General features: G+C 48.5%; 1 protein-coding gene across 3 annotated transcripts; it reads left to right on the forward strand.

Moving 5' to 3' along the window:
- The first annotated feature begins 198 nt into the window (after positions 1 to 198).
- Positions 199 to 19,866, forward strand: CLK4 (CDC like kinase 4). Of its 3 annotated transcripts, XM_049778248.1 has the most exons (13): positions 199 to 318; positions 5,038 to 5,199; positions 9,846 to 10,068; positions 11,122 to 11,212; positions 11,610 to 11,676; positions 12,941 to 13,057; positions 13,145 to 13,311; positions 13,443 to 13,537; positions 13,692 to 13,821; positions 16,513 to 16,595; positions 18,531 to 18,610; positions 19,196 to 19,286; positions 19,370 to 19,866. In XM_049778248.1, coding segments are annotated over exons 5-13 (906 nt in total). In that variant the 5' UTR covers positions 199 to 318; positions 5,038 to 5,199; positions 9,846 to 10,068; positions 11,122 to 11,212; positions 11,610 to 11,674; the 3' UTR covers positions 19,511 to 19,866. The 3 variants fall into 3 exon arrangements, with proteins under 3 accessions (XP_049634205.1, XP_049634203.1, XP_049634204.1); XM_049778246.1 differs by lacking the exon at positions 199 to 318 and having other exon boundaries at positions 5,033 to 5,199; XM_049778247.1 differs by lacking the exons at positions 199 to 318; positions 5,038 to 5,199; positions 9,846 to 10,068 and having other exon boundaries at positions 10,276 to 11,212.
- Positions 19,867 to 25,349: the final 5,483 nt, after the last annotated feature.

Here is a 25,349-nt window from a genome sequence, read left to right on the forward strand (position 1 = left end):
AAAACGAACGGCTCAGCCTTGATGTGGACGGAGAGAGTTAAGCCCCGCCCCGGTGGTCCTCCAAAGCCCCGCCCCGGAAGCGAAACAAACCCCGCCCCGAGCGTCACAAACCCCCGCCCGTACGTAGAAGGGCGGAGCGCGCGAACTTGGTCGCGCAGGCGCAGTGGGCGCGGTGGGCGGAACCAGAGGCCTCCGGGAGTTGCGAGGAGGTGGCGTGCCGCCATTTTGTGCGCTGTTGGTCGCAGCAGTCGGGGCTCCTGGACGGCGGCCCGGGCGACATTTATCGGCCAAGAGGGCTTTTCCCTTCGACCAGGCAAGGTGTGGAGGCGAGGGGCTCCCGGAGTCTCGACTTAATGGCGGAGGGAGTGCGGTGATGGGGCCTCGAGCCCCCTCCGGCCCTGGGCGGGTGTCTGGGCCCCGCACCCCGTCTGCAGCCTCTGCACGGGCTCCCTAAGCGTAGCTTGTTTTTGGGGGGGTGAGGGGAAGATTTCTCTTGCATGTGTTTCTTGGTTTTTGGGGCCACACCCGCCGATGCTCAGGGGCTTCTGCCTGTGCTTGGAGGACTCCGTATGGGATGCTGGGCACCGACCCCATCAGCTCCAGGTCGGACGCACGCGTGCATGCTGGCTGCTTGCTGGGCAGTCAGTCTCTCTGACCCCTCTAAGTGCAGCCGAATAGAAATGTTGGGTCGGACTTATTTGGGGTGTCGGCCCACTCAGATGTGCTCAGGAATGGGTTTCCCCCATTAGGACTGCTGAGGTACCCCCCACTCCCTATTTTTGGCGAGGGGAGCTGGCCCACCTCGTAGTTAGTGCTCAAGGGGCTTTTTCTGCACTCAGATTAATAAGTCAGCTCAGGTGGTTCTCAGGGGACCTTCTGGGTTTTTGTTTATTTATTATTTTTTTATATTTTGGGGTCACACCCGGCAACCCTCAGGGCCTACTCCTGGCTCTACGCACAGAAATCGCTCCTGGCAGGCTCGGATGGGATGTCTGGATTCGAACCACCGTCCTTATGCATGCGAGGCAAACGCACTACCGCTGTGCTATCTCTCCGCGCCCCCCCCCCCCCCCGGAAAGGAACCTTATGGGAATCAAACCCGGTTCTTGCAAGGCAGTGCCGACCCGGCTGTACTAGGGTTGTGTCCCATCAGCCCTTTTTTCTTCCACGCACCCCAGTCCCTCACATGCAATTGAGAATCCTGCCCTGTGAAAGTGCACGAAGGGAAAGTAGATACGGACTTTGCAAAAGGTGCACAATTGGGAAAAGGAATAAACACGGGCTCTGAATGAGAGGATGGACTGGCTAAGGTTGGGGGGACGTGGGCTATTTTTTGAAGCAGAAGCATCAGAGGAGGGGGCCCCAAACCCTTCCTCACAAGCTTAATCTGTGTCTGTGGATGGGTTAAGAGTGGAGCTCCTTCCCTGCACAGTTTAGGTCAGCTGTGCCTGCACCTTTCTTTCTTTCTTTCTTTTTTTTTTTTTTTTTTTTTTTTTGGTTTTTGGGTCACACCCAGCAGTGCTCAGGGGTTACTCCTGGCTGTCTGCTCAGAAATAGCTCCTGGCAGGCACGGGGGACCTTATGGGACACTGGGATTCGAACCAACCACCTTTGGTCCTGGATCGGCTGCTTGCAAGGCAAACGCCACTGTGCTATCTCTACGGGCCCTGTGCCTGCACCTTAGAATTGATACAAAGACTATCTCAGGTGGTCTTGGACAAATGGTGCCCGGAACCTAACTGTGGCTGGCACTTTTGCCCAAGGCCCAGTGAATCTGAGTGTGACTTTGCACATGGTGTAGTGCCCCTAGCATAAGTGTGCCTCCCTACTTCAAGCCCTCTGGTGCAGGCCACAGGTGAGGGAGGAGTCATACAGCTGCTACTTCACCCCAGGGTTGCTCACTTAGCATTTAATGCCAAGGGGTTAGCTCTGACCCCTTCCTTCTGAGAAATATACTGGAGGTGTTTGGCCACACCTGCCAGACTGGGGCGCAGAGCAAGGTCAGCCTATGCAACTCTCCCCTTGCCCTGTCTCCCTCCTGCCAGCTTTTCTCCCTCTCTCTCTCCTAGAGGGGAGCTACTCTGTCAGAACAATGATTGGTGAAGAATTTAAGTCAGCCAGAGATAACAAAAAGATGAGAAGGGCCGGAGCCTTAGTATAATAGGGAGGGCTCTTGCCTTGCATGCACCTACTGAGTTGGATCCCCAGCATCCCATATGGTCCCCGAGCACATCCAGGAGTGATTGCTGTGTGCAGAGCCAGGAGTAAGCCTCAAGGATCGCTGGTCTGAGCCTTAAAAAAAAAGAAGATATTGATATGATTGGGTTCTGTGATGTGATGACACTTTTTCCTGGGGACAGTGCTCCACCCTCAGTTTCCACTGGAAGCCAGGGGCCTGTCATTACATTATTTAGAAGAACAGTGATTCTGTTAGGAGAGTTCTATATGAGGGCCCCCCAGAGGATCACCACCAGTGACCTGGCCAGAAGACAAATGCACAAACAAAAACCTTACTGTACTTTGGAGAAGAATGGCATGGGAAGTGTTGGGGGACTTGTACGTGGCTTCTTTTGGGGGTGGGGTGGGGTCTGTCTCACTGATGTCATATAGTGACATTTCTGTTGCATCCTATAGGCCTTTCTACATCTGCTCAGATCTTGTAGTTGTAGGTAGTCAGGTAGTTAGCATAAACGAGGAAGGCTGCTGGTTTTTAGAGTGGGGGTCAGCACCAAGGTGTTGGGCATCTGCACACACTTCTGGAAAGCAGATTGTTTTGTGTATTTTCTTGGTAGAGCAACTTTAAAACATGAATTGCAGGATAATCAGGAAATTTTTTTTGTTTGTTTTGTTTTGTTTTTGTTTGCTTTTGGGCCACATTCAGAGATGCTCGGGTTACTCCTGGCTGGGCTTGGGGAACATAGGAAATAGAGGATTGAATTCATTCGATAGATTGAATTCATTCATAGCTCTATTGCTGTGCTATACCACTTAGGAAAGATGAGTTCATAAAGGGCAAATTTTTCCTGTCCTCTAGTTTCTGTATTTATACTTTCTCACTTTCTCATTTTTTATTTTACTTATTTATTTTTTGGTTTTTGGTTCACACTGGCGGCACTCGGGTTACTCCTGTCTCTGCTCAGAAATCGCTCCAGGCAGGCTGGGGGGACCATATGGAACGCCGGGATTCGAACCAATGACCTTCAACGTCTTACCTCCATGCTATCTCTCCGGCCCCTCATTGAGTTTTTTTTTTTTTTTTTTCCACTAATCAGTCACTACCTAATTTTAGTTTTAGCACTTGGTAGTGCTGACTAGCATTATTTGTATTTGTTTCACCAAAGCTGCTTGAAACTTGATAGTTCTTTTATTTTTTATTACTTTTTATTTTGTTGCGAAGTGCCGTGGACCTCAACTGGTGGTTCTCTAGGGCTATTCCTGGGGCTCCCCTCAGCTTAGGTCATTCTGGTGGATCTGAGTACAGGGAATGACACCATTTTGTGTGGTAGGGATCATCGGGAGTTGGCCACATGCAAAGCAAGCACCTTGAACCCCTCTGCCTCTCTACTGGCACATTTAAGCTTACTTTTTTTTTTTTTTTTTTTGGTTTTTGGGTCACGCCTGGCAGTGCTCAGGGGTTACTCCTGGCTCTATGCTCAGAACGCCCCTGACAGGCTCGGGACCAAATGGGATGCTGGGATTTGAACCACCGACCTTCTGCATGCAAGGCAAATTCCTTACCTCCATGCTATCTCTCTGACCCCAACATTTTTTTTAATCAAGTATTTTCTTCATTTTGCTTTTGGGGCAACACCTAGCAGTACTCGGCTTACTTCTGGCTCTGTGTTCAGAGGTCACTCCTGACAGACCCGGGACCGTATGGGGTGCCAGGGATCTAACCCAATTATGGGTGCAGGGCAAGCACCTACCCTCTGTACTATTGCTCTGGTCCCAGAAAGTCACTTTTTTTTTTTTTTTTTTTTTTTTGGTTTTTGGATTTTGGGCTACACCCGGCAGTAGTGCTCAGGGGTTATTCCTGGCTGTCTGCTCAGAAATAGCTCCTGGCAGGCACGGGGGACCATATGGGACACCGGGATTCGAACCAACCACCTTTGGTCCTGGATCGGCTGCTTGTAAGGCAAACGCCACTGTGCTATCTCTCCGGGCCCAGTCACTTTTTTTTTAAAGGTCATTCAGACCTTAGGTGTGGTAAAAACTGAGTTGGCAGAGTTGTTATAGCTGTAGCTTCTCCTGGGGCCTCTATTTCTAATCCTCAGTCATTGTGGTGGTTTTGTTTTCTAGTTGTTTGTTTTTTGGGGGAACCACACCCGGCAGCACTCAGGTTTTTCCTGGCTCTGTGCTAAGAAGTCACTCCTGGCAGGCTCGGAGGACTATATGGGATGCCAGGAATTGAAACTGGTCAGCTTTGTGCAAGGCAAATAAATGCCGTACTTGCTGTGCTACTGCTCCAGTCCCTTTTAGTTATTTTTTGGGGGGCCACATCTGACTATGCCTCAGGGGTCACTCCTGGTTCTGCACTCACTGGTGGTCTTGGGTGCTGGGGATTAAACCCCAGTCGACTATGTACAAGGCAAGTTCCATCCCTACTGTAGGCCCCCTGCCAGCATGGTTTGAAACCCTGCATGTTGGAGGGGAAACGGTGCCAAAAGAGACCTGATGGGGGCCTGGAGAGATAGCACAGCGGTGTTTGCCTTGCAAGAGCCGATCCAGGACCTAAGGTGGTTGGTTCGAATCCCGGTGTCCCATATGGTCCCCCGTGCCTGCCAGGAGCTATTTCTGAGCAGACAGCCAGGAGTAACCCCTGAGCACTGCCGGGTGTGGCCCAAAAACCAAAAAAAAAAAAAAGAAGAGAGAGAGACCTGATGGATGGAACCTCAGGGCGGCGACAGCCTTAGCATCAACTCTTGAGGCCAGAAGCCATGGAAAATCAGCAGCTGTGGGACTTCATCCTTATATCTGGCCCCTTGAAGCAACCCTCCTATCCCCATATCTCCATCCTTGTTCCTCTCTCCAGATGAGACATTCCAAACGGCCCCACTGCCCCGACTGGGAAGGCCGCGAAAGCTGGGGCCATGGAAGTGGCAGTTGCAGTCGCAGCCATAAGCGGAGGCGGCGCTCACACAGCAGCACACAGGAAAGCAGGCCCTGCCGCGGCCCACACCGCTTCAGAGACTCGGATTGGTAAATGTTCTGGCCTGCATGCATGCGTGCGTGCGTGCGTGCGTGCGTGCGTGTGTGTGTGTGTGTGTATGTGTGCGCACGTGTGCAAGCTTTCTCTGTTCACGTGGGCTCACTGATGGACCAGTGTCTGTGGGTTCATAGAGTCATACAGACCACACCTGGCACCACGTGGGCCTGAGCTCCAGGCAGTAAGGGATTCTGGACTGCTGCAGTTTGGGGCCTGGGGCAGTCTGAGTTTTTGGGAGAACACTCCTGTGGCTGCAGCCGTAGCCCTTGCTGCACTGGGAGAATGCTCCTATGTTGATGAACAGGCATGAGGGGGTGGGTTTCTTCCAAGGGAAGAAGAAAGAATATCCAAGGACATGATGCTGGGGAGGGTCTGACTGCAGGCCTCTTGGTTGTGCCTGAAGAGGCCTGTCAGTTGTGTCTTTGCCAGCCTCAAGTGTGCCAAGGTAGTAACTGGGGACAGTGATGGAGAGTCTCATGGGGATAGGTTCATGGTGGCTCCTTCCTATTTCCCTTGTTTGTTCTCATTTGTTTCTTCCCTTCCAGTCTCCCTGCTTGTGCAGATGTGTTGTGGGTTCCCAAAGGGGTTCTCTGCATGCCAGTGTGTCTGTTTCCATTTCCCTTTCTCCACACTGTGAAGATAGCTTGTGTGGCTTACCCTGCTTCATAGCCCTGGATCCCCAGGACCTGTGTCACAGAGCTGTCTGAAGCAGTCCCTGCTGCACCCTGTGAGCAGACCACAATTTGATCTGGTCATGTGTTTCGCCTCCCAAATTCTCCTCTCACTTGGTAGAGAAAGGGGGGTGGCTGAGTGGATTTGTAGGGCCTGTTACTTTATCACTTTAATCTGGGGTTGGTCCAGTGTGTTAGCAGGTAGGAAGGAGTGGCTGTGTCTTTCATTTTAGGGTCTGGAACCAACACAACCAGCACCTGTGCCCATTCTTGTGCCTCAATCTCCAGAAAGTGGGTTCTGAGAAGGGCCTTTAATGGAGTCTGAGCCCACAGCCTTCCTGTATGTGTCTAATGGAGCTTTGCGTGCTCTCTTATTGTTCTTGGTAGTTTGAAAATCCACTTGTTGGTTTTGAAGTTTCTGGTGACGTTTTATTTATGGTTGTGTTTATTGATAAAACTTGAGCATTCTTTTTGTGATTTTATTTTCTTCTTCCTTTTCCCCTTATTTGGGGCCAAGTTGGGAATGGAGTCACATGCAGGGCTTGTTTATTTTTTATTTATTTTGGGGTTTGGGCAACACCCAGCTTCAGGTTTTGTCCTCTGGAATCATTCCTGGCAGGACTTGTGACCATATGGGATTCTGGGGATAGAACCCAGGTCTGCGTGTAAAACACTTATTCTGTGTAAGACACAGTACTATGGCTCAAGCCTTTTTTGTTTGTTATGTTTTTGTTTTTGGGTCACACCTGGCAGCGCTCAGGGGTTACTCCTGGTTCTGTGCTCAGAAATAGCTCCTGGCAGGCTCAGGGGACCATATGGGATGCTGGGATTCGAACCACCGACCTTCTGCATGAAAGGCAAACGCCTTACCTCCATGCTATCTCTCCGGCCTGTTTGTTTGTTTGTTTTTTTGGGCCACACTCGTTTGATGCTCAGGTTAAGCGCTCAGAAATTGCCCCTGGCTTGGGGGGACCATATGGGGATCGAACCACGGTTTGGCTAGTGCTTGCAAGGCAGACAGATACTTTACCTCTAGCACCACCTCACCGGCCCCTGTTTTTTTGTTTTTGTTTTTGGGCCACACCCGGCGGTGCTCAGGGCTTACTCCTGGCTGTCTGCTCAGAAATAGCTCCTGGCAGGCACGGGGGACCATATGGGACACCGGGATTCGAACCAACCACCTTTGGTCCTGGATCGGCTGCTTGCAAGGCAAACGCCGCTGTGCTATCTCTCCGGGCCCCCCTGTTTGTTTTTAATAGTCATCTCCACCCCAAGCCTTGGCAACCTGTAATCTATTACTTTTGATACTTGGCCTGGTGTTGGGACAGGACTGGGGGGGGGGGCTCCTTTCTTGTCTCTGTACTTGTAGTGAGCTGAGTTTTTGTTTTTATGTTGGTTTGGAGCCATACTCAGCAATGCTCAGGGATTGGACTGGATTGGCTGCATGTAAGGCAAGTACCTTCCTTAAACTCTCTCCTATTTCTCTGAACCCTGTAATCATTTGTTTTTCCTGAAGTTTTTTTTTTTTTTTTTTTTCTCTTTTCAGTGGGCAGGCACAGCCAGCTATGGTTAGAAGTTATTCCTTGTTCTTTGTTAAGGAAATACTATACTCCTTGTGAAGTTGGGGGACTATATGGGGTGTTGGGGGTTGAACCTGGGACAGCCACATGCAAGTCAACTACCCTACCCACTGTGCTATTGTTCTGGACCCTGGAAGCCCCTTGGAGGTGAATAAAATGCATGAGCAGGTGTTTCTGTCAGATGTGGTGCTGAAGGGATAACCCCATGTTTCAAACATGAAGGGGCCTTTTGTCCCTCAGAGTAACATAGCCCACCTGCATTATTAGGCTGAGAGTCCTAAGTCCTGGGGCTAGAGATTTTTCATTACTTAATAATTCTGTCTTTAGTTATGGATCCATCCTTTGAAATTGTCTGAAGCCCCTTAGCTTGGCACTTTAGTTTGTTTTTGGTGAGATTCAAAAAACTCACTCCCCCAGAAGTGCTTTGGATTGTGTTGGGGGCAATTGATCAGTGTCAGGAATGGAATCTTGGCCTCCTGCTTGCAAAGCCTGTACTCTGCCCTTTGATCTCTGGGAAGCCTTTGGGTGTTCTGTTGGCGCCCGTTTTCCTGCATTCTCTGGGCATAGCTTCCCCTTCTGGACACCACACTGAACTCCAGGTGCAACTCCAGTTTCCCTCTTATAGATGCTTTCGCAAATAACAGTGTCAAAGTGGCCTCCCTCCCCTTCTAATACTTGACTTTGTCCCCACCCCTTTCTGATTTCCTTGTACAGACCAACTCTCCCTCCCTCTTTCTTCCCTCTTCCCCCATCTTTGTAAGTAGTTGGCGGGAGGGTATTCCTGTTCTGTGAGCCCAGGCACAGCACTACCACCAGATTTTTGATCACTTCGATTACTCCTGATCTGTTGGGAAGATTCGATTACTCCTGATCTGTTGGGAAGAATTTTGTCTCATGTGTTTCTTTATCTTCCACAGGGCTCGTGTGGAAATAGGAAGGAAAGACCTTACCCTCATTAGCCTTGGCTCTATGGAAAGGACTGCAGTGAAATATTCACCACACAGTTGGTGGATATTTCTAGACATTGTCTGTCCATCCATCCTGTCCATCGCATCCATGGCCTCTAGCTCTCCAGGCTAAGGAGGGCCTCCTCATCTTTTTAGTGTGGCCTCAGAGTTACCCCATGTTTATTTTCTCGTGGGATCAGAAGCTCTGGCTGTACTTATTCTAACTCCTTCCCTGAGTTAGTGTTTGTGCCATGGAGCTGGAAGAGGAGGGCGGGAGTTGGTTTGCTTGGCTCAACTGCACACTCTGCGACTCTGGGTAGTCTCCAGTGTTGGGCTGCACCCTGGCTTGGAATCCTGCTGCTACTGGGATCAGCCTCAGTCAGCCCAGGGTGTGAGGACCCTCTGTCCTGGGGGTGGGGGAGAGGGCTGACCAGGGCCAACTGGTGGCCATCTGTCAGGCCATTGCTTGTTGGGCTTCTGAAAGCTGTAGTCTGACTGGGCAGGTGTCCCCTCTCTCCCTCAGTGCTCCCTGTGCGTCCCTCTCGAAGCTTCGCGCTCTGTCGAAGAGGACACACCTCCCAGGTAGAAAGGGGACGGGAAGCCGGGCCCCTTGAAACCGTGTTCGTGGCCTAAGCCAGGCCCGTGGCCCTGGGTCTTGTGTGTGTTCAGAGTGGTTGGTGTCCTGCTGTATTGCCCATGTGGGTAGTCTGAAGGACGAGGCCTGATTGCTTTCTCTGCTTTGGCCACAGCTGCACCTGTGTTGAGGACTAACCCAGGGCCTGGGGTTGGGAGTGAGTTGGGGAAATGCTGCCTTGTCTGCAGCTGACAAGGTTCCATCCTCAGCATTGCCAAGGAGCATCTCAAGTACAGAGCCAGGAATGACCCTGAGCATTTCAGTGTGGCCCAGCCTCCACCTCCAAAAAATAGAGAGCCTGATGATGGGAGTTTGAATGCTCTGTGCCATTCTGCCTGGCATTGTTTCTTGAACTCTGCAGCCCAGCTGCCTTATAGAAAACATTTGCCTTTCGTCAAGGGTTCTCGCAGTGCTAGGATAGTGCCAATTTCTGTATGCTCAGAGAGAAAGGGATTTCTTTTAACTGGGAGTGCGCTGCTGCAGAGCAGGCTGGGATCTGGTGTTTAACTCTTCTCCAGAAGGTAAAGAAGGGCCACTAGACACTGTTGAATGGCTGGAAGTAGGCTGCGTTCTCGGGGGTGAAGGTTTGATGGTGGGCCCTCCAATGGTCCCTAATGGAGACTGGGCCCTCTGGGTTTGTGGGTTTCTATGAGCCTGGGCACCATTTGTGAGGTGTCTCCAATCTGATGCATCCGCTGGGCTCTTTTTCTGAGTTAGCTATATAAATTGGGGACTTGGGAAAGTGGTTTTAACCTCAGCTGCTCTGGCACTGGAGGGAATGACCTGTGCCTTTCCATGTGCTTGCAGCCATTATTTAGATGCCAGGGCTCTGAACGAGCGGGATTATCGGGACCGAAGATATGTGGATGAGTACAGGCATGAGTATTGCGAAGGCTATGTGCCTCGGCATTATCCTCGAGATACTGGGAGCAATTACCGTCTCCACTGCAGCAAGTCCTCCGTCCGCAGCCGGAGAAGCAGCCCTAACAGGCACCACCACAGACACTGCTCCGCTCACTGCTCCTATTCGGTACGCTCACGCTCGGGTCTCTTGGGCCCCTTTAGCTTATGTGTATAGAGTCCTACTGAAAGGTTTGGAAAGGTTTAGATTATCTAGAACTGACAATGTCCCCATGGTGTGGCTAGGGAAAGTTATAGATTTCCAAGTCTGTATATCAGCTGGCCCTCAGGGACCCTCCAGGGACTTGTTTCTTGAAGGCCAAATTAGGAATTTCTTGACTAGTAACACAATTTTGGGGTTTTCCATACAAGATATCTTAAAGAAAAATTGAGCCATACATTTTAAAGATGGTTTGTATTATCATGAGCTATAAAAAGGGAAAGCCCATTCCTGACACCAGGAAGGAGGTGCAAGAGTTGGCTCACAGACTGTCTAGCAGTGATTTAGCCATAGATCCCATAGCTTGAGCATCCCTATTGGCTAGTTCCAATGAAAGTCCAGAAAATGGCTGCTGAATGGGGGCTGGGAAAGTCAGGAACCTGCTCATTGACTCCTCAGCCATTATCCTGTTTACTTAGTAAATGTTCAATAATTATTTTCCTACCCAAGTTTTTTCTTTTTTAGTAGAACTAGCTTGAACATTGACATGGGTTAGTTTATCCCCTCCCCTTAATTTTAATGGTCTGGTTTTAAATATTGCTAAATAACAAACTTCTTTTGACCTTTGAAAACCATTTTCAGACAAAGTTAGTCATTTCACTCCCCAGCAGACACGATTAGAGCCAGAGGTTGATTGCATTCCTTAAATTTCAGACTTCAATTAAATCAAATTAAATTAAGTATTTTAGAGAAACAATTGTATTGTTTTTTTTTTCTATTGCCACTTGAAATATCTTATCTGAAAATCTGTTCCTTGCCATGTTTTTCTTCTGTAACATAAACTGTGCCCTGTGAATTTCTGGGGACTGAATTTGAAATTGCTCCTGCCAACTGTCCGTGGCCTGGTGCTTATCTGAATGCCTGAATATCTCCCCGCTGAATGAATTGCGTATTCTGCCCTGAATTCACTCTGATATATTGATTGGCTGGACGATGTTGGTGCTGCCCACTTGCCGGTTCCAGAAGAGCCACCGAAGGAAAAGATCCAGGAGTATAGAGGATGATGAGGAGGGCCATCTGGTGTGTCAAAGTGGAGACGTTCTGAGAGCAAGATGTATAGACTATTTTTCAACACTTTTAAACTTCCCAGACAGAATAATCTTTTTAAGTGTAGTTGGTCAGCGGGGGGCTAATAAAATCTTCATTGCTTTGTTTTGTTTTGTTTTGTGGGTTGGTTTGTTATTCTTTTGAATTTCTTCTTTTCTATAGAATTTACATATTGCTATTCTAAAGTTCCAAGATTTAAAAGCTCAGTGGAATTTGAGCTGGGAGCCAGAAAGCTAGCTCAATGTAATTGTTATAGCCACTGAGCCTAAACTAATTTTGAGTGCTGAAATCTTAGTTATGCTTTGATTAGAAATCATTTGAGCACTATTCCACATTTAAAGTATTGATTGTTTGAGCCAGTCAGTGATTGGCATGCTGGTGCTAATTCTGTTTTTCCTCTTTAGATGAAATCGTAGACACTCTGGGTGAAGGTGCCTTTGGCAAAGTTGTAGAGTGCATTGATCACGCCATGTAAGTTTGAAAGTGGGGTGGGACAGGTCTGTTTTTCTTAACACTTTTTTTGGTGCAGAAGACTGGCAGTTTTAGGAGACCAGAGCCACATCTGCAGGTACTCAGGGATTAGTCCTAACTGCTCAGGAATTGCTCCTGTTGTGCTCAGGACTATATGGAATGCTGGGAATCAAACTCAGGTGTGCTGCATTGCATGTAAGGCAAATTACTTACCCCTATATTATCACTCTGGCCCCTAGTTGCTTTTTCTTCACGGATTCCTTCCCTAAATACCTGGCATTGGGTGGGTCTGGCTTTTGGGACTTGCTCACCTAGTTTATTTCTTGTGGATAATTTGGTGGGGGCCACAATCAGTGGTGCTCAAGACTTACTTCTGCTATACTCTCAGATCATTCCTGGTGGGGCTCTGGGGACCACGTTGGATGCTGGGGATTGGACTCTAGTGAGCCACCTGCAAGATGAGCACTTTACCTGCTGTACTTTCTACTCTGGTTCTGGATACATACTTTTTACATTTTCAGAAAATTTAGTGACTGTTATGGGTTCAAGATATTAGGGGCAAGCATTTTATTGGCTCAAGAATTGGATTTGACCTTTAGCACTTCCCAGAAAGAGTGAGGGCACTTTTGGAAAGTTCTGAAAAACACTGAAATTCCTACCTACTGGGTCCAGAGAGATAGCATGGAGGTAGGGCATTTGCCTTGCATGCAGAAGGATGGTGGTTCAAATTCCGGTATCCCATATGGTCCCCGAGCCTGCCAGGAGTGATTTCTGAGCTTAGAACCATAAGTAACCCCTGAGCGCTGCCAGGTGTGACCCAAAAACCAAAAAGAAATTCCTACCTACTGTTTCATTAAAAACTTTGGAATATTTGAAAGGATAGTGTTAAATATGGCAGAATATTTGAAAGGATAGTGTTAAATATGGCAGAATATTGAGATGGTTGTAGGAAAATGGCTTCTTGGAGTAGTTCAATAGGTAATGAAGGGACCAGAGAGATAATTAAGCAGGTGAGGTGCTTCTTTTTAGTTAGAGTTGACACGAGTTCATTTTCCAATACCCCATGTGGTCCCCTGAGCACTGCCAGGAGTGATTCCTGGATATAGTCCTGTCCTTTCCCCCTCAGATAGGTAATGAGATGGTGCTTAAGTGTCAGTGCAGTTCTCAGTATCCTAGATTGACTTAACTTTTTTCAGGGAGAAGTAAACTCAGGCCCTAAGGGCCTATCCCATGTAACTGTTTTTGCCTTCGTTTTGTTTGGCAGGGATGGTGTGCATGTAGCTGTGAAAATCGTAAAAAATGTTGGTCGGTACCGTGAAGCTGCTCGGTCCGAAATCCAAGTGTTGGAGCACTTGAATAGCACTGATCCCAATAGTGTATTGTGAGTACCAGCACTGGGATCTGCTGGGATCTGCTTGGGTTAGGTGTCGGGTCCCCGTGAATGACAGGCCCTGATGCCCACTTGCAGCCGCTGTGTGCAGATGCTAGAATGGTTTGACCATCACGGCCATGTGTGCATTGTGTTCGAGCTGCTGGGGCTTAGCACCTATGATTTCATTAAGGAAAACAGCTTCCTGCCCTTCCAAATCGACCACATCCGGCAGATGGCTTATCAGATCTGCCAGTCCATCAACTGTGAGTATTGCCAGCTCTGCCATGAGGAGGTGTGGGCCATGAGGAGGTAACTGGAGACCTGCCCCGCCTTCCCCATACTCAGCCCTCCTTCCAGGGCACCAAAGCAGCTCATCCTGTCTGCTCTCTCCTAGTCCTGCACCACAATAAACTCACGCACACAGATCTGAAGCCTGAGAATATCCTGTTTGTCAAGTCTGACTATGTTGTCAAGTATAACTCGAAGATGGTGAGTCCTGGGGGCCATGTACTGGTTGGTTGGTCTGGGCCACAAAGCCAGGCTGGCGATATAAGGGCAGTAGAGAAACTGACTTGGGCCTTGTGAAGCCCATGGGGAAGAGTCCTCTTTCACTGCTGAGCTTCCTTCGGCTCATTGTCTCTAGAAACGTGATGAGCGCACGCTCAAGAACACCGACATCAAGGTGGTGGACTTTGGGAGTGCCACCTACGATGATGAGCATCATAGCACCCTGGTCTCCACTCGGCACTACCGAGCTCCTGAGGTCATTCTGGGTGAGTAGACAGGACATGAGACATGAGACATGATGTAGGGTATGTGTCTGGGAAACCGTTTATCTCTGCTTTAAGAAAGACTGTGGAGGCATTGTATATGGCTGATGTGTGTTCCAGCCCCGGCAGCAGGTAGGGTCAAGAGCCATTAGGGAGCCTTCAGGCTTTCAGAATGGGAATGATATTTCTGGAGAGTAGGTCCTTATCAGCGTGAGGTTGCACTACGAGTGAGCCTCGGGCCCTTCAGGTTTTTGACTTAAAATCCTGTTTTCTCTGTGCTTGACAATGCAGATTGGGAACTTTTTTCCCCAAAAAGAGCCAGATATAGGCCACTCAGAGATAGGACAGTGGATAGGGAGTTCTTGCCTTGCATGTGGCCAACCCAGATTGATTCTGGTCTTCTGAGTACCACAGTGATTTCTACAATCTGAGCCGGGGGTGGGGTTGTAGATGGGGGGGATTGGGATCCGACCAACTGACAGTACAGCGGGCAGGGCACTTGCTTACCTGTGGAGTGATTCCTAGCATATGTCTAGGACTTCTGCATGCATAGTTTGTGTGTGGGTCCTCGTAGCATGTCCCTAGCCCAGGGCAGTAGAGGGCCAGAGCACTTTGCTTGGAGTAGGAGGATGCAGAACTTCTTGGGTGATAGAAAAGGAGCTTCGAGGTTCAGCACCCTCTGGAATTGGGTGTAGTATTATTTGTCATGGAGACCAGATTTGGGGATACGTTTTTTAGAAGTTAACATGACAATAGGGGGCTGGAGAGATAGCTTGGAGGTAAGCCATTTGCCTTCCATGCAGAAGGTCATTGTTTCGAATCCCGGTACCCCATATGGTCCCCGAGCCTGCCAGGAGCGATTTCTGAGCATAGAGCCATGAGTAACCCCTGAGCGCTGCCGGGTGTGACCCAAAAACCAAAAAAAAAAACCATGACCTGGAGTCGATTGGATTATTTTGTTTGTTTTTTTGGTCACAACTGACGGTGCTAGGGTTATTCCTGGCTTTGTTCTCAGAAGTCGCTCCTGGCAGGCTCAGGACCTTATGGGATTCCGGGATTTGAACGACCATCCGTCCTGGGTCAGCTGTGTGCAAGGCAAATGCCCTACTGCTGTGCTCTCTCTCTGGCCCTGGATTCCACACACACACACACCCCCCCCCAGTTTTTTTGGTCAAAACTGGCGGTGCTCGGAGATCACTCCTAACTATGCTCAGGCCATGAGGTGCCGGGAAACTTGGGTTGGCCACATGCAAGACAAACTCCTGGACTGTCTTCCCTCACTGGCCCCCAAATTGATTGAATTTCTCCATGGTGTTTGTCAGCTGGTCTTAGGATTGGAACATCACATGATGTATGGTTGTTTTCCTTCTTTGCATTGAACTCTGTAAACCTAAGAAAGTTGGGCCTTCTGAAGGACCATGTTGAGAATAGGGAAGGAGAAAAGTACATTAGGATTGTGTGGGGCCGGGTAGGTGGCGCTGGAGGTAAGGTGTCTGCCTTGCAAGCGCTAGCCAAGGAAGGACCGCGGTTCGATCCCCCGGCGTCCCATATGGTCCCCCCAAGCCAGGGGCGATTTCTGAGCACATAGCCAGGAGTAACCCCTGAGCGTCAAACGGGTGTGGCCCAAAAAAAAAAAAAAAAAAAAAGGATTGTGTTTTTGGTGCTTGAAGATACGACATCTAGAGCTTTTTCTTCTCTGTGCCCTGTGAAATGATTTCATAAGTCTGCTTAGAAACAGGGTCACTTGTTTTTTTTTTTTGTTTGTTTTTTGGGCCACACCCTGTGACGCTCAGAGGTTACTCCTGGCTATGCGCTCAGAAGTTGCTCCTGGCTTCTTGGGGGACCATATGGGACGCCGGGGGATCGAACCGCGGTCCGTCCTAGGCTAGCGCAGGCAAGGCAGGCACCTTACCTCCAGCGCCACCGCCGGGCCGCATCACTTGTTAATTTGGGGCCTTCTAATTTGTGAGATGTTAAAACAACAACAACAACAAAGCCAGTATGGCAATAATACCCAAAGACAGTAGAGGGGAGGGCCAGGAGGACTGCTCCTGGTAGGAAGTTTGCCACAAACAGGGTTGGGTGGGGAGTGGAGGTGGGGTGTGTGCAATTTAGGGCAAAGTACTATAACAATGATAGTTGGAAATGATAACTCTGAACAAGAACAGGATGCTGAAAGGAGGTAAAGGTACTGATAGCTGTTCAGTAACAGTATTGCAAACCATGGAGCATGTGACTGAAACTCATAAGCAGTTTTATAGCTGTGTAACATGGTGATTCAATTTTTTATTTATTTATTTATTTTTTTGGTCACATCCGGCAGCATTCAGGGGCTACTCCTGACTATGCTCAGAAATCGCCCCTGGCAGGCTCGGGTGATTCAATTTTAAATTATTTTGTTTAAATTGGGGCCTAGGAGGTATTTCTAGGGGTAAGGCTCTGCAGCATAAGCCCCGGCATTGCTGAGGGCCACAGGATGGGCCCAAAAACTAAAAGACCCCCGAACCTAAACAGACTAGAGCCTGAGTGTCACTTTCTTCCAAACACAGGCTGTTTTCTGCTGTGGTGCCTTCTGCCAGGCCAGCCTCTGGCACACCCAGTGGCTGTGTCAGGAGAGCTCTGTCAGCCTTTGTCAGCTCAGTGCAGTCTGTCAAAGGCCCCGTGTGACACTGTTTGCTTCTTGTCTCCACACAGCCCTTGGCTGGTCTCAGCCCTGCGACGTTTGGAGCATTGGATGCATTCTCATTGAGTACTATCTCGGATTCACGGTCTTCCAGGTCTGTCTGCCTGCCTTTCCTCTTTGGTCTTCGTGGGTTCAGGCCATGCCTGGTGGGGTCAATTGAGGAATTACTTCTGGTCTTCATATAGGGTTCATGCACCGTAAGTTAATCTGCCCTTGTCCCCACCTTTGTAGAGGCAGGAGGAAGAGGGCACTTCTCCACTTGGTCTTCTGCTCCATCTCTGACCATACCCCTGTACAGAACTTTAGTAGCTATCATTGAGCCACTTATGATCTGAGGGGCGGGGAGCTCAGGAGATCTGGCTCCAGCCCTTGCAGGTTGGTGAGAAGTTCTGCAGTGAAGTCTGGTGGGGTGGTGCCATGCAGTGGAAGATACTTAGGAAGCTCTCAGATGGCAGTGCTCATTGTTGTGTCTGTGTCCCAGGTGGCTCTAGCTTTTGTCTATTCATGGGCCTGCTCCAAGTGTTTTCATGGGGACCAGGGCATGAAGTTTTGCTCTGGGTACCTCTTTGCACAGCTGAGGTCCAGTCCATAGAGACCAAAAGAAGCGGATAAGTAATCAGGAGCATTAGGTCAGTCTGCTCTGACCCTACCCATCAGAGCTATTTGGAGAAAAAAGGGATTCCCAGGTGTGTCTGCCTCATCAGGAGGAGCTGGGGTTCGAGTGTGGCTTCACTTGCCCACACCCACCCCAGTCTCCAGATGAGGCATTTTTGCAAACAAAACGCTACAGATGTCCTCATCAGCCAGAGCTCTGCCGAGTGGGCTGGTATCGGGTTTTGACCTACTCCAAAGCTCTGCTCTAGACCAGCAGCCAGCTTAGGACTTGAACAAATGTTGCCACGTCCAGGCCCAGTAGATCTATGTGTATCTTCTGGTCTGGGACACCTTGGTGTTGTGTCAAGACCACACTGGATCAACTTTTCTGTCTTCCTCCATTTATTTATTTATTTTTTATTTATTTTTGAGGGGGGCCACACCCAGCGGTGTTCAGGGGTTACTCCTGGCTATCTGCTCAGAAATAGCTCCTGGCAGGCACAGGGGACCATATGGGATGCCAGGATTCAAACCAACCACCTTAGGTCCTGGGTCAGCTACTTGCAAGGCAAACGCCACTGTACTATCTCTCCGGCCCCTGTCTTCCTCTATTTAAACTATAAGAAATATAAGGGAGGGGCCAGAGAGAGAGAGAGAGCACAGCGATAAGGCATTTGACTTGCATGTGGCCGACGCAAAATGGACTCAGGTTTAATTCCTGGCATCCCATATGGTTCCCTGAGCCTGCCAGAAGTGATTTCTGGGCACAGAGCCAGGAGTAACCTCTGAGTACTGCCAGGTGTGGCCCTACAACAAACAAATATATATAAAAGAGGAAATCTCTCCCTTGCTGGGGGAATGGGTATGGGGTGTGTGGGCTCAGTTCTTGGCTCAGCTTCTGGGGAATTGAACCCCATGTCAGCCATGTGCAAGACAAGTGCCTGTATGTTTTGCTTTAGTCCCATAGTTGGCAGTGCTCAGGTCTCACTCCTGGCTTTGCATTTCAGGGGCAAAATGGGGTTCTGGGCATTGAATCTGGGTGACTGCAAGGCAAGTGCCCTATCTGCTGTAAAGCGCCGAGCTATTGACTTTCCATTAGATTTATATATCCTCTGCTCTAAGGAACTTTACTGAGCTGTTTCAGAAAGATACTTTATAGCCCAAGGGACAAGCCAGGCATTATGGCACTTGCCTTATACAAGGCTGGCTGGGATACCCCAAGCCCCGCCAGGAGTCAGCTTTGAATGCTGCTGCATATGGCTCCAAAACAGGCTGATTTTACCAAGCTTGAACTGTGCAAAGCCTTGAGCTTGCTTGGTTCCACTTCAAAGTAGTCAGGAAGTGTAGCCATATTCTCTTGGCCCTCTTCAGTGCCCCCATTTCCCTGTGGACTGTGGATGAAGGTGCCTTATCCTTTTACGCTCTTGTTTCGCAGACCCACGATAGTAAGGAGCATCTGGCCATGATGGAGCGAATATTGGGACCCATACCAGCTCACATGATTCAGAAAACAAGGTATGGCAATCAATGATTTTTAGGGATGGGGGCCCTTCCATGGACTTAGCTTATTGAGTTATCACATCAACCCCCAATTTTAAGATTTCAGAGCTCATTGGGTAGCCCCAAAATCACACCCAGCTTGATTGGTCCTGCTTTCCCCCAGTGTCTAAATTGCTTGGTTCCCTCCTTTTGTGAGTCTTTTAAAGTGGCAGTGCAGTGTTTCCATGGATCTGGTTGTCAAAACTAGAGTTCATGGCTTCCCTGCATGGGCATAGAATGATGCATAGAGTGAAGAGAACTTGAATCAGAAGTCAAACTTGTCCAAGTCTGCTTGACTATTGCTCACTAGCTTTGTGGGGGATTAGCTGTCCTGTTGGGTTCTCCCTTGACAGCGGTAGGTGGGTTAGGAGGTAATTGGTTAGTGAGGTGTGGGACAAGGTAACATCAGGGTGCAGATTAGAAGAATGTTATGGATTCCCAGGTCTCACCCCTGTGGCCAGGGTGCATTTGCGGGTGCTTGTGAGTGGTGGCAGAGGTGTGTACATGTCTGTCCCTGCATGGGGGCTGCTGGCTGAGGATTCCCAATTTGCCTTTCTATAGAAAGCGCAAGTACTTCCACCACAACCAGCTTGACTGGGATGAGCACAGCTCAGCTGGCCGCTACGTCCGTAGGCGCTGCAAGCCGCTGAAGGTAATGGGTTTGAGGGAATCTTGGGTGTTGTGGAGGGGCCGGGTGGCCGCACACTTTTTGCAGCAGATCATTTTTCCTACCAGGAGTTCATGCTGTGCCACGATGAGGAACATGAGAAGTTGTTTGACCTGGTCCGTAGAATGCTGGAGTATGACCCCATGCAGAGGATCACGTTGGATGAAGCTCTGCGACACCCTTTCTTTGACTTATTAAACAAAAGATGAAACATTAAAGTGAAAGGTGAAAGCTGTCTGCGTCTCTCCGCAGAGTTCTTAGACAGCCTCAGTCGGTGTCCAAACACTCGTATTTTTGTAAACAGTAAATTATTTTGTACAGGTGCGTGTAAATAGTGTATGTTTTGTATTGATAGCCTACATTCTCTTGTTAATAAGCAAGGATGGTCTTACTGATGAGTCTAAAGTGAAGCCTTTTTCTTTGGGAGATGAACTGCCTTTTTTAAAAGACCTTTGAAACATCCTGTCTGTGAGAATTTGGTGATTGACCTATCTTGTCTTTTGTACCTGGAAGTCAATTCTTGAAAAGGGTGTTTTTGTTTTGGAGTAAAAGGAAATCTTGGCTACTTGGTTTTTGGATGAATGTTCTTTACGTACCTCATGTTCCGAACTTTTCTGAGTATATCGTTAACTGGAAAGACAGGCAGGTATTGAAAACCAAAAAACTCAGGGAGAATGTTTGATGTTGGAATTTCATTACATTGTAAAGGTTGTGTCCCCCTCTCTTGTTACTATTAGTGGTGATCAGTCAGGCTTTTTTTTTTTTTTTTTTGGGGGGGGGGGTTTTGGGTCACACCCGGCAGTGCTCAGGGGTTATTCCTGGCTCTAGGCTCAGAAATTGCTCCTGGCAGGCACGGGGGACCATATGGGGTGCCGGGATTCGAACCGATGACCTCCTGCATGAAAGGCAAACGCCTTACCTCCATGCTATCTCTCCGGCCCTCAGTCAGGCTTTTTAAATTTTGTTTTGGGGTCCACACCTGGCAGTGCATAGGACTGACTTGGCTCTGTGTTTTATTTGGACGTTGTGCCAGGGATCAAACTGGATGTGCTGCATACAAGGCCAGTGCCTTCACCACTGCACTCCCCTTTGCTCCAGGGCTATTTATTAAAGGCAGAAACATTTTTTTTTTTTTTTTTTTGGTTTTTGGGTCACACCTGGTGATGCTCAGGGGTTACTCCTGGCTATGAGCTCAGAAATCGCGCCTGGCTTGGGGGACCATATGGGACACCAGGGGATCGAACCTAGGTCCATCCTAGGCTAGCGCAGGCAAGGCAGGCACCTTACCTCTAGTGCCACCACACCGGGCACGAACATTTAATTAAGATTAAAATCTTTGGTTTTGGTTTTGGCAGACCATATGGTGCTGGGGTGGAGCCCTTTTTGCTGAGATTTTTGTCTGTCCCATGCAATTAAACTTGTCAGTCTTAAGTTTAGTTGCAAAGGCAGCTTTGGCCAAGCTTGTCTTTTTAGGCTATTGATAGAGTCAAAACAGGAAAGGGGATCTCCAAGCGGTGGCACAAGTGTTAAGGCATCTGCCTTGCCCGCGCTAGCCTAGGATGGACCGCGGTTACCCCAGTCCATCTGGTAACTGGTTCGATCCCCCGGCATCCCAGGTTGTCCCCCAAGCCAGGAGCGATTTCTGAGTGCATAGCCAGGAATAACCCCTGAGCATCACCAGTTGTGGCCAAAAAAAACCCCAAAAAATAAACAAAACCAGGAAAAGGGTTCTAATCACTAGACTCTATCTCTAATGCCAAATCTTGAGTCTTTTTTTTTTTTTTTTGGTTTTTGGGCCACACCCGGTGACACTCAGGGGTTACTCCTGGCTATGCGCTCAGAAGTCGCTCCTGGCTTGGGGGACCATATGGGACACTGGGGGATCGAACCGCGGTCCGTCCTAGGCTAGCACAAATAAGGCAGGCACCTTACTTCTAGCGCCACCGCCCGGCCCCCAAATCTTGAGTCTTAACAGTCATTTCTTCATCTTTGTGATCCCTGAGCATCACTGGATATGGCCCCAAAACACCAGCTACGAGCATCAACTAGCACAGCAGCAGGGTGTTTGCCTTGCAGGCGGCCTACCCAGGATTCCTGGCCTCCCATATGGTCACCTGAGCCTGCCAGGAACAATTTCTTTTTTTCTTTTTAATTAATTTATTCATTGATAAATTGATTTCTGGGCCACATCCAGTGGTACTCAAGGATCACTCCTGGCTCCACACTCAGAAATCTTCCCTACCAGGCTGGGGGACCATATGGGATGCCAGGAATCGAACGGGTTCCTCCCGGATTGTCCACATGCAAGGAAAACACCCTACCACTGTGCTTTTCTCTTTGACCTTTTTTTTTTTTTTTTTTTTTAAATTTATTCAGGAGCAATTTCTTTTTTTTTTTTTTTTTTTTTGGTTTTTCGGGCCACACCCGTTAGATGCTCAGGGGTTACTCCTGGCTACGCGCTCAGAAATTGCCCCTGGCTTGGGGGGACCATATGGGACACCGGGGGATCGAACCGTGGTCCTTTCCTTGGCTAGCGCTTGTAAGGCAGATACCTTACCTCTAGCGCCACCTCGCCGACCCCTCAGGAGCAATTTCTAAGCACAGAGCCAGGTGTAACCCCTGAGTGCCGCTGGGTTTGACCCCCCCCCCCCCCAAAAAAAAATAACACCAGCTAAGCTAGGAGAATTAAGGTTCTATGAAAGGGGTTTTATTTGTATGTATCTCCATTGAGAGGGTAGGAAGTGGCTTGTTACCAGTTTGGGACCAAAACTTAGAAGGTCCCAATTTTTTGGTCCCAGTTCTCATTTCTCCATTCCCCCAAAAATGCCACTTTTTTTTAAACTATGATTTACAAAGTTGTTATTAATATAGTCATTAAAACTATTTGGTACTTTAAGACCACTCGCAGCACCAGTGTGATATTTTTTCCCTCTACCAGTGTCATAGGTTATTTAAACGCACTAGCCGGTCTCTTTAGCATGCATAAAATAATTTATATCTTTTTTTTAAATCTTTATTTAAGCACCATAATTGCAATCATGATTGTAGTTGGGTTTCAGTCATGAACAGAACACCCCCCCTTCACCAGTGCAACATTCCTACCACTAATGCCACCCACTTTCCTCCCCCACCCCGTCTGTATTCAATACAGGCATTCTACTTACCTCATTCTTTAACATTGATATGCTAGTTGTTAGTGTAGTTATTTCCCTAACAGCACTCACCACTCTTTGTGGTAAGCTTCATATTGTGAACCTGTCCTTCAGGCCCTTCCTTTTAACTCTCTTGTCTCTGGGCCTTATTACAATAATGTCTTTAATTTTTCTTCACACACATAGAAGAGTGAGACTATTTGTGCCTATCTCTCTCCCTCTCACTTATTTCACTCAGCATAATAGATTCCATGTACATCCATGGATAGGAAAATTTCATGACTTCATCTCTCCTGACGGCTTGCATAATATTGCATTGTGTACCACAGTTTCTTTAGCCATTTGTTTGTTGAAGGGCATCTTGGTTGTTTCCAGAGTCTGGCTATGGTAAATAGTGCTGTAATGAATAGAGGGTGAGTAAGGGATTTTTGAATTGTATTTTTGTGTTCCTAGGGTATATCCCTAGGAAATGATTTATATCTTTTGTTAAAACATCTCATAGTGGTGTTACTAAAGTTATTGTCATGATTTGCTGAGCTTTTAGGTGCTCGTTGAGCCATGTATGCTATTTTCACTAATTGAGCTTAGTAGACTTCTTCTACACAGCTTTCTCATCTATTTTCTCTTTTTCTACTAATCTGTCCTGTCTGTTTGGGAAATATGTGGCCAGGCATTCCCAAAGCTTTTTCAATAGGATGATACAGGGCCTAGCAGATTGAGAGGGGGGAGGGAGGGGACAGAGAAGTAGCACCAGTGATTTCTCTCAGTTATGGGGCTGGAATACTGAGATGTGAGCACAGTGGATGTGGGGTTGGTGGCGTGCTGGGCCTCGCCACAGGGCAATGTCTAAGGCCCTCCGTGGCTGACATGGACTTTCTACATAGGGATTGATCTTAATTTTTTTGTTTGTTTGTTTTTTGTTTTGATTCTCACCTGGTGGCGCTCAGAAATTGCTCCTGGCAGGCACTGGGGACCATAATGGGATGCCGGGATTTTTTTGTTTTGTTTTGTTTTTTTTTGTTTTTGTTTTTTGGTTTTTGGGCCATACCCGGCGGTGCTCAGGGGTTACTCCTGGCTATCTGCTCAGAAAAAAAGTGGCAGGCACGGGGGACCATATGGGACACCGGGATTCGAACCAACCACCTTAGCACCTGGATTGACTGCTTGCAAGGCAAACACCGCTGTGCTATCTCTCCTGTCGGGATTCTAACCACCGCCGATCCTGGTTAGGCTGCATGCAAGAACACCCTACCACTGTGCTATCTCTCCAACCCCTGGTTCTTAATTTTTATTTCTGAGATTAATGTACCATTTATCTTCCTTGAAGGGGAAGGTGTGCTTGGATAATACTCAGCGGTGCTCAGGAGCTGTTTCTGGCTCTGCTTCTGTCTGGTGGTGCTCTGGGAACCCTCTGGAGCTGGTTTTGAACCCAGGTTGCTGCCACCCAGTTCCATGCAAGGTTTCTATCTCATCTCTTCAGCCTTTTTTTTTTTTTCCCCACCATTTTAATGGTGGTCTGGTGGTGCTCAGGGCTTACTCAGGAATTACTCTTGGTGGTCTTGGCTATCATATAGGATGCCAAGGATCGAACCCAGGTTGGCTGTGTGCAAGGCAAATGCCCTGCTTGCTGTACTGTCATGTCAGGCCCATTTCTTTTTTTCTTTATTGATTTTTTGGCCCATACCTGGTGGTACTCATGGATCACTTAGCTCTGTACCCAGTAATCTGGTGGTGCTTGGCGGGGGGGTGATATGTCATGGATTGAACCAGGTTCACTGACCATGTGCAAGGCAAGCATCCTACTCTGTGCTATTGTTCTGGCCCCATATTTTTTTGGGTGGAGCTTGAGCAGGCTCAAGATTTGGTTACCATATAGGATGCTAGGTATCGAACCTAGGTTGACTGCATGCAAAGCAAACCTGCTGTGCTATTGCTTCGGCCCCTTCATGGTTTTTTCTTTTCTATAAAGACAGATCACATACAAAAAGTGAAAGATGGGAGACCTCATAAATCTGCATAAATCTTGGCGATGCTGCTTGTCTGTGCCTTGTGCTTTGTTTAGCTGTTACTGGTTTCCCATTAGAAAGTACATTATAAGGGCAGAGTGATAGCACAGCTGTAGGGCTTTTGCCTTGCATGCTGCTGACCTGGATGGACCTGGGTTCTATCCCAGTATTTCACGTGTCCGTCCCCTGTCCCCCTCCCAGTCAAGCCTGCCATAGCAATTTCTGAGCACTACCAGGTGTGACCCCAAAACAACAAACAAAAAGGTACATTATGGGGGCCGGAGGATGGTATAGGTAGGGCTGGTAGGGCGTTCACCTTGCACACAGCTGACATAGGATGGACTGTGGTTTGGTCCCCTGGCATCCTATTTGGTTGGTCACCCGAGTCTGCCAGGAGCGACTTCTGAGCACAGAGCCAGGTTAACCCCTGAGCTCTGCCAGGTGTGACCCCAACCCTCCCCCCAATTAAAAATTCCAGCTATTGCTAGCAGTGGGGTGTGGTTGGATATGGCCACATTAGTAGGGCCCAGAATTTCTCATGGGACTGACTCTGGGCTAAGGCTTCCAGGCAGCATTTGTTCTCAGTCAGATACAGGGTGCTGCTGGTGAGAATGAAGGGAGCTGAAAGACGCAGATTCACAGCAGTGATGCCCAGGCTCAGCTGACACTCAGAGGGCTGCACTCTGGTTGGGGTGCTAGTCTGTTTCCTTGTTCTGTTTTTGGGGCCACACCTGTCAGACCTCAGGGCTAGCTTACTCCTGACTGCACTCACTGTGATCACTCTTGGTGGCCTTGGGGGATCATACTGGGTGCCAGGGATTGAACCTAGGTCAGCCACTTGGGAGACAAAAGTGCCTTACCTACTCATCTTTCCAGTTCCTGTCATGTAT

This window comes from Suncus etruscus, chromosome 8 (assembly GCF_024139225.1).
Source record: "Suncus etruscus isolate mSunEtr1 chromosome 8, mSunEtr1.pri.cur, whole genome shotgun sequence".
NCBI lineage: Eukaryota > Metazoa > Chordata > Mammalia > Eulipotyphla > Soricidae > Suncus > Suncus etruscus.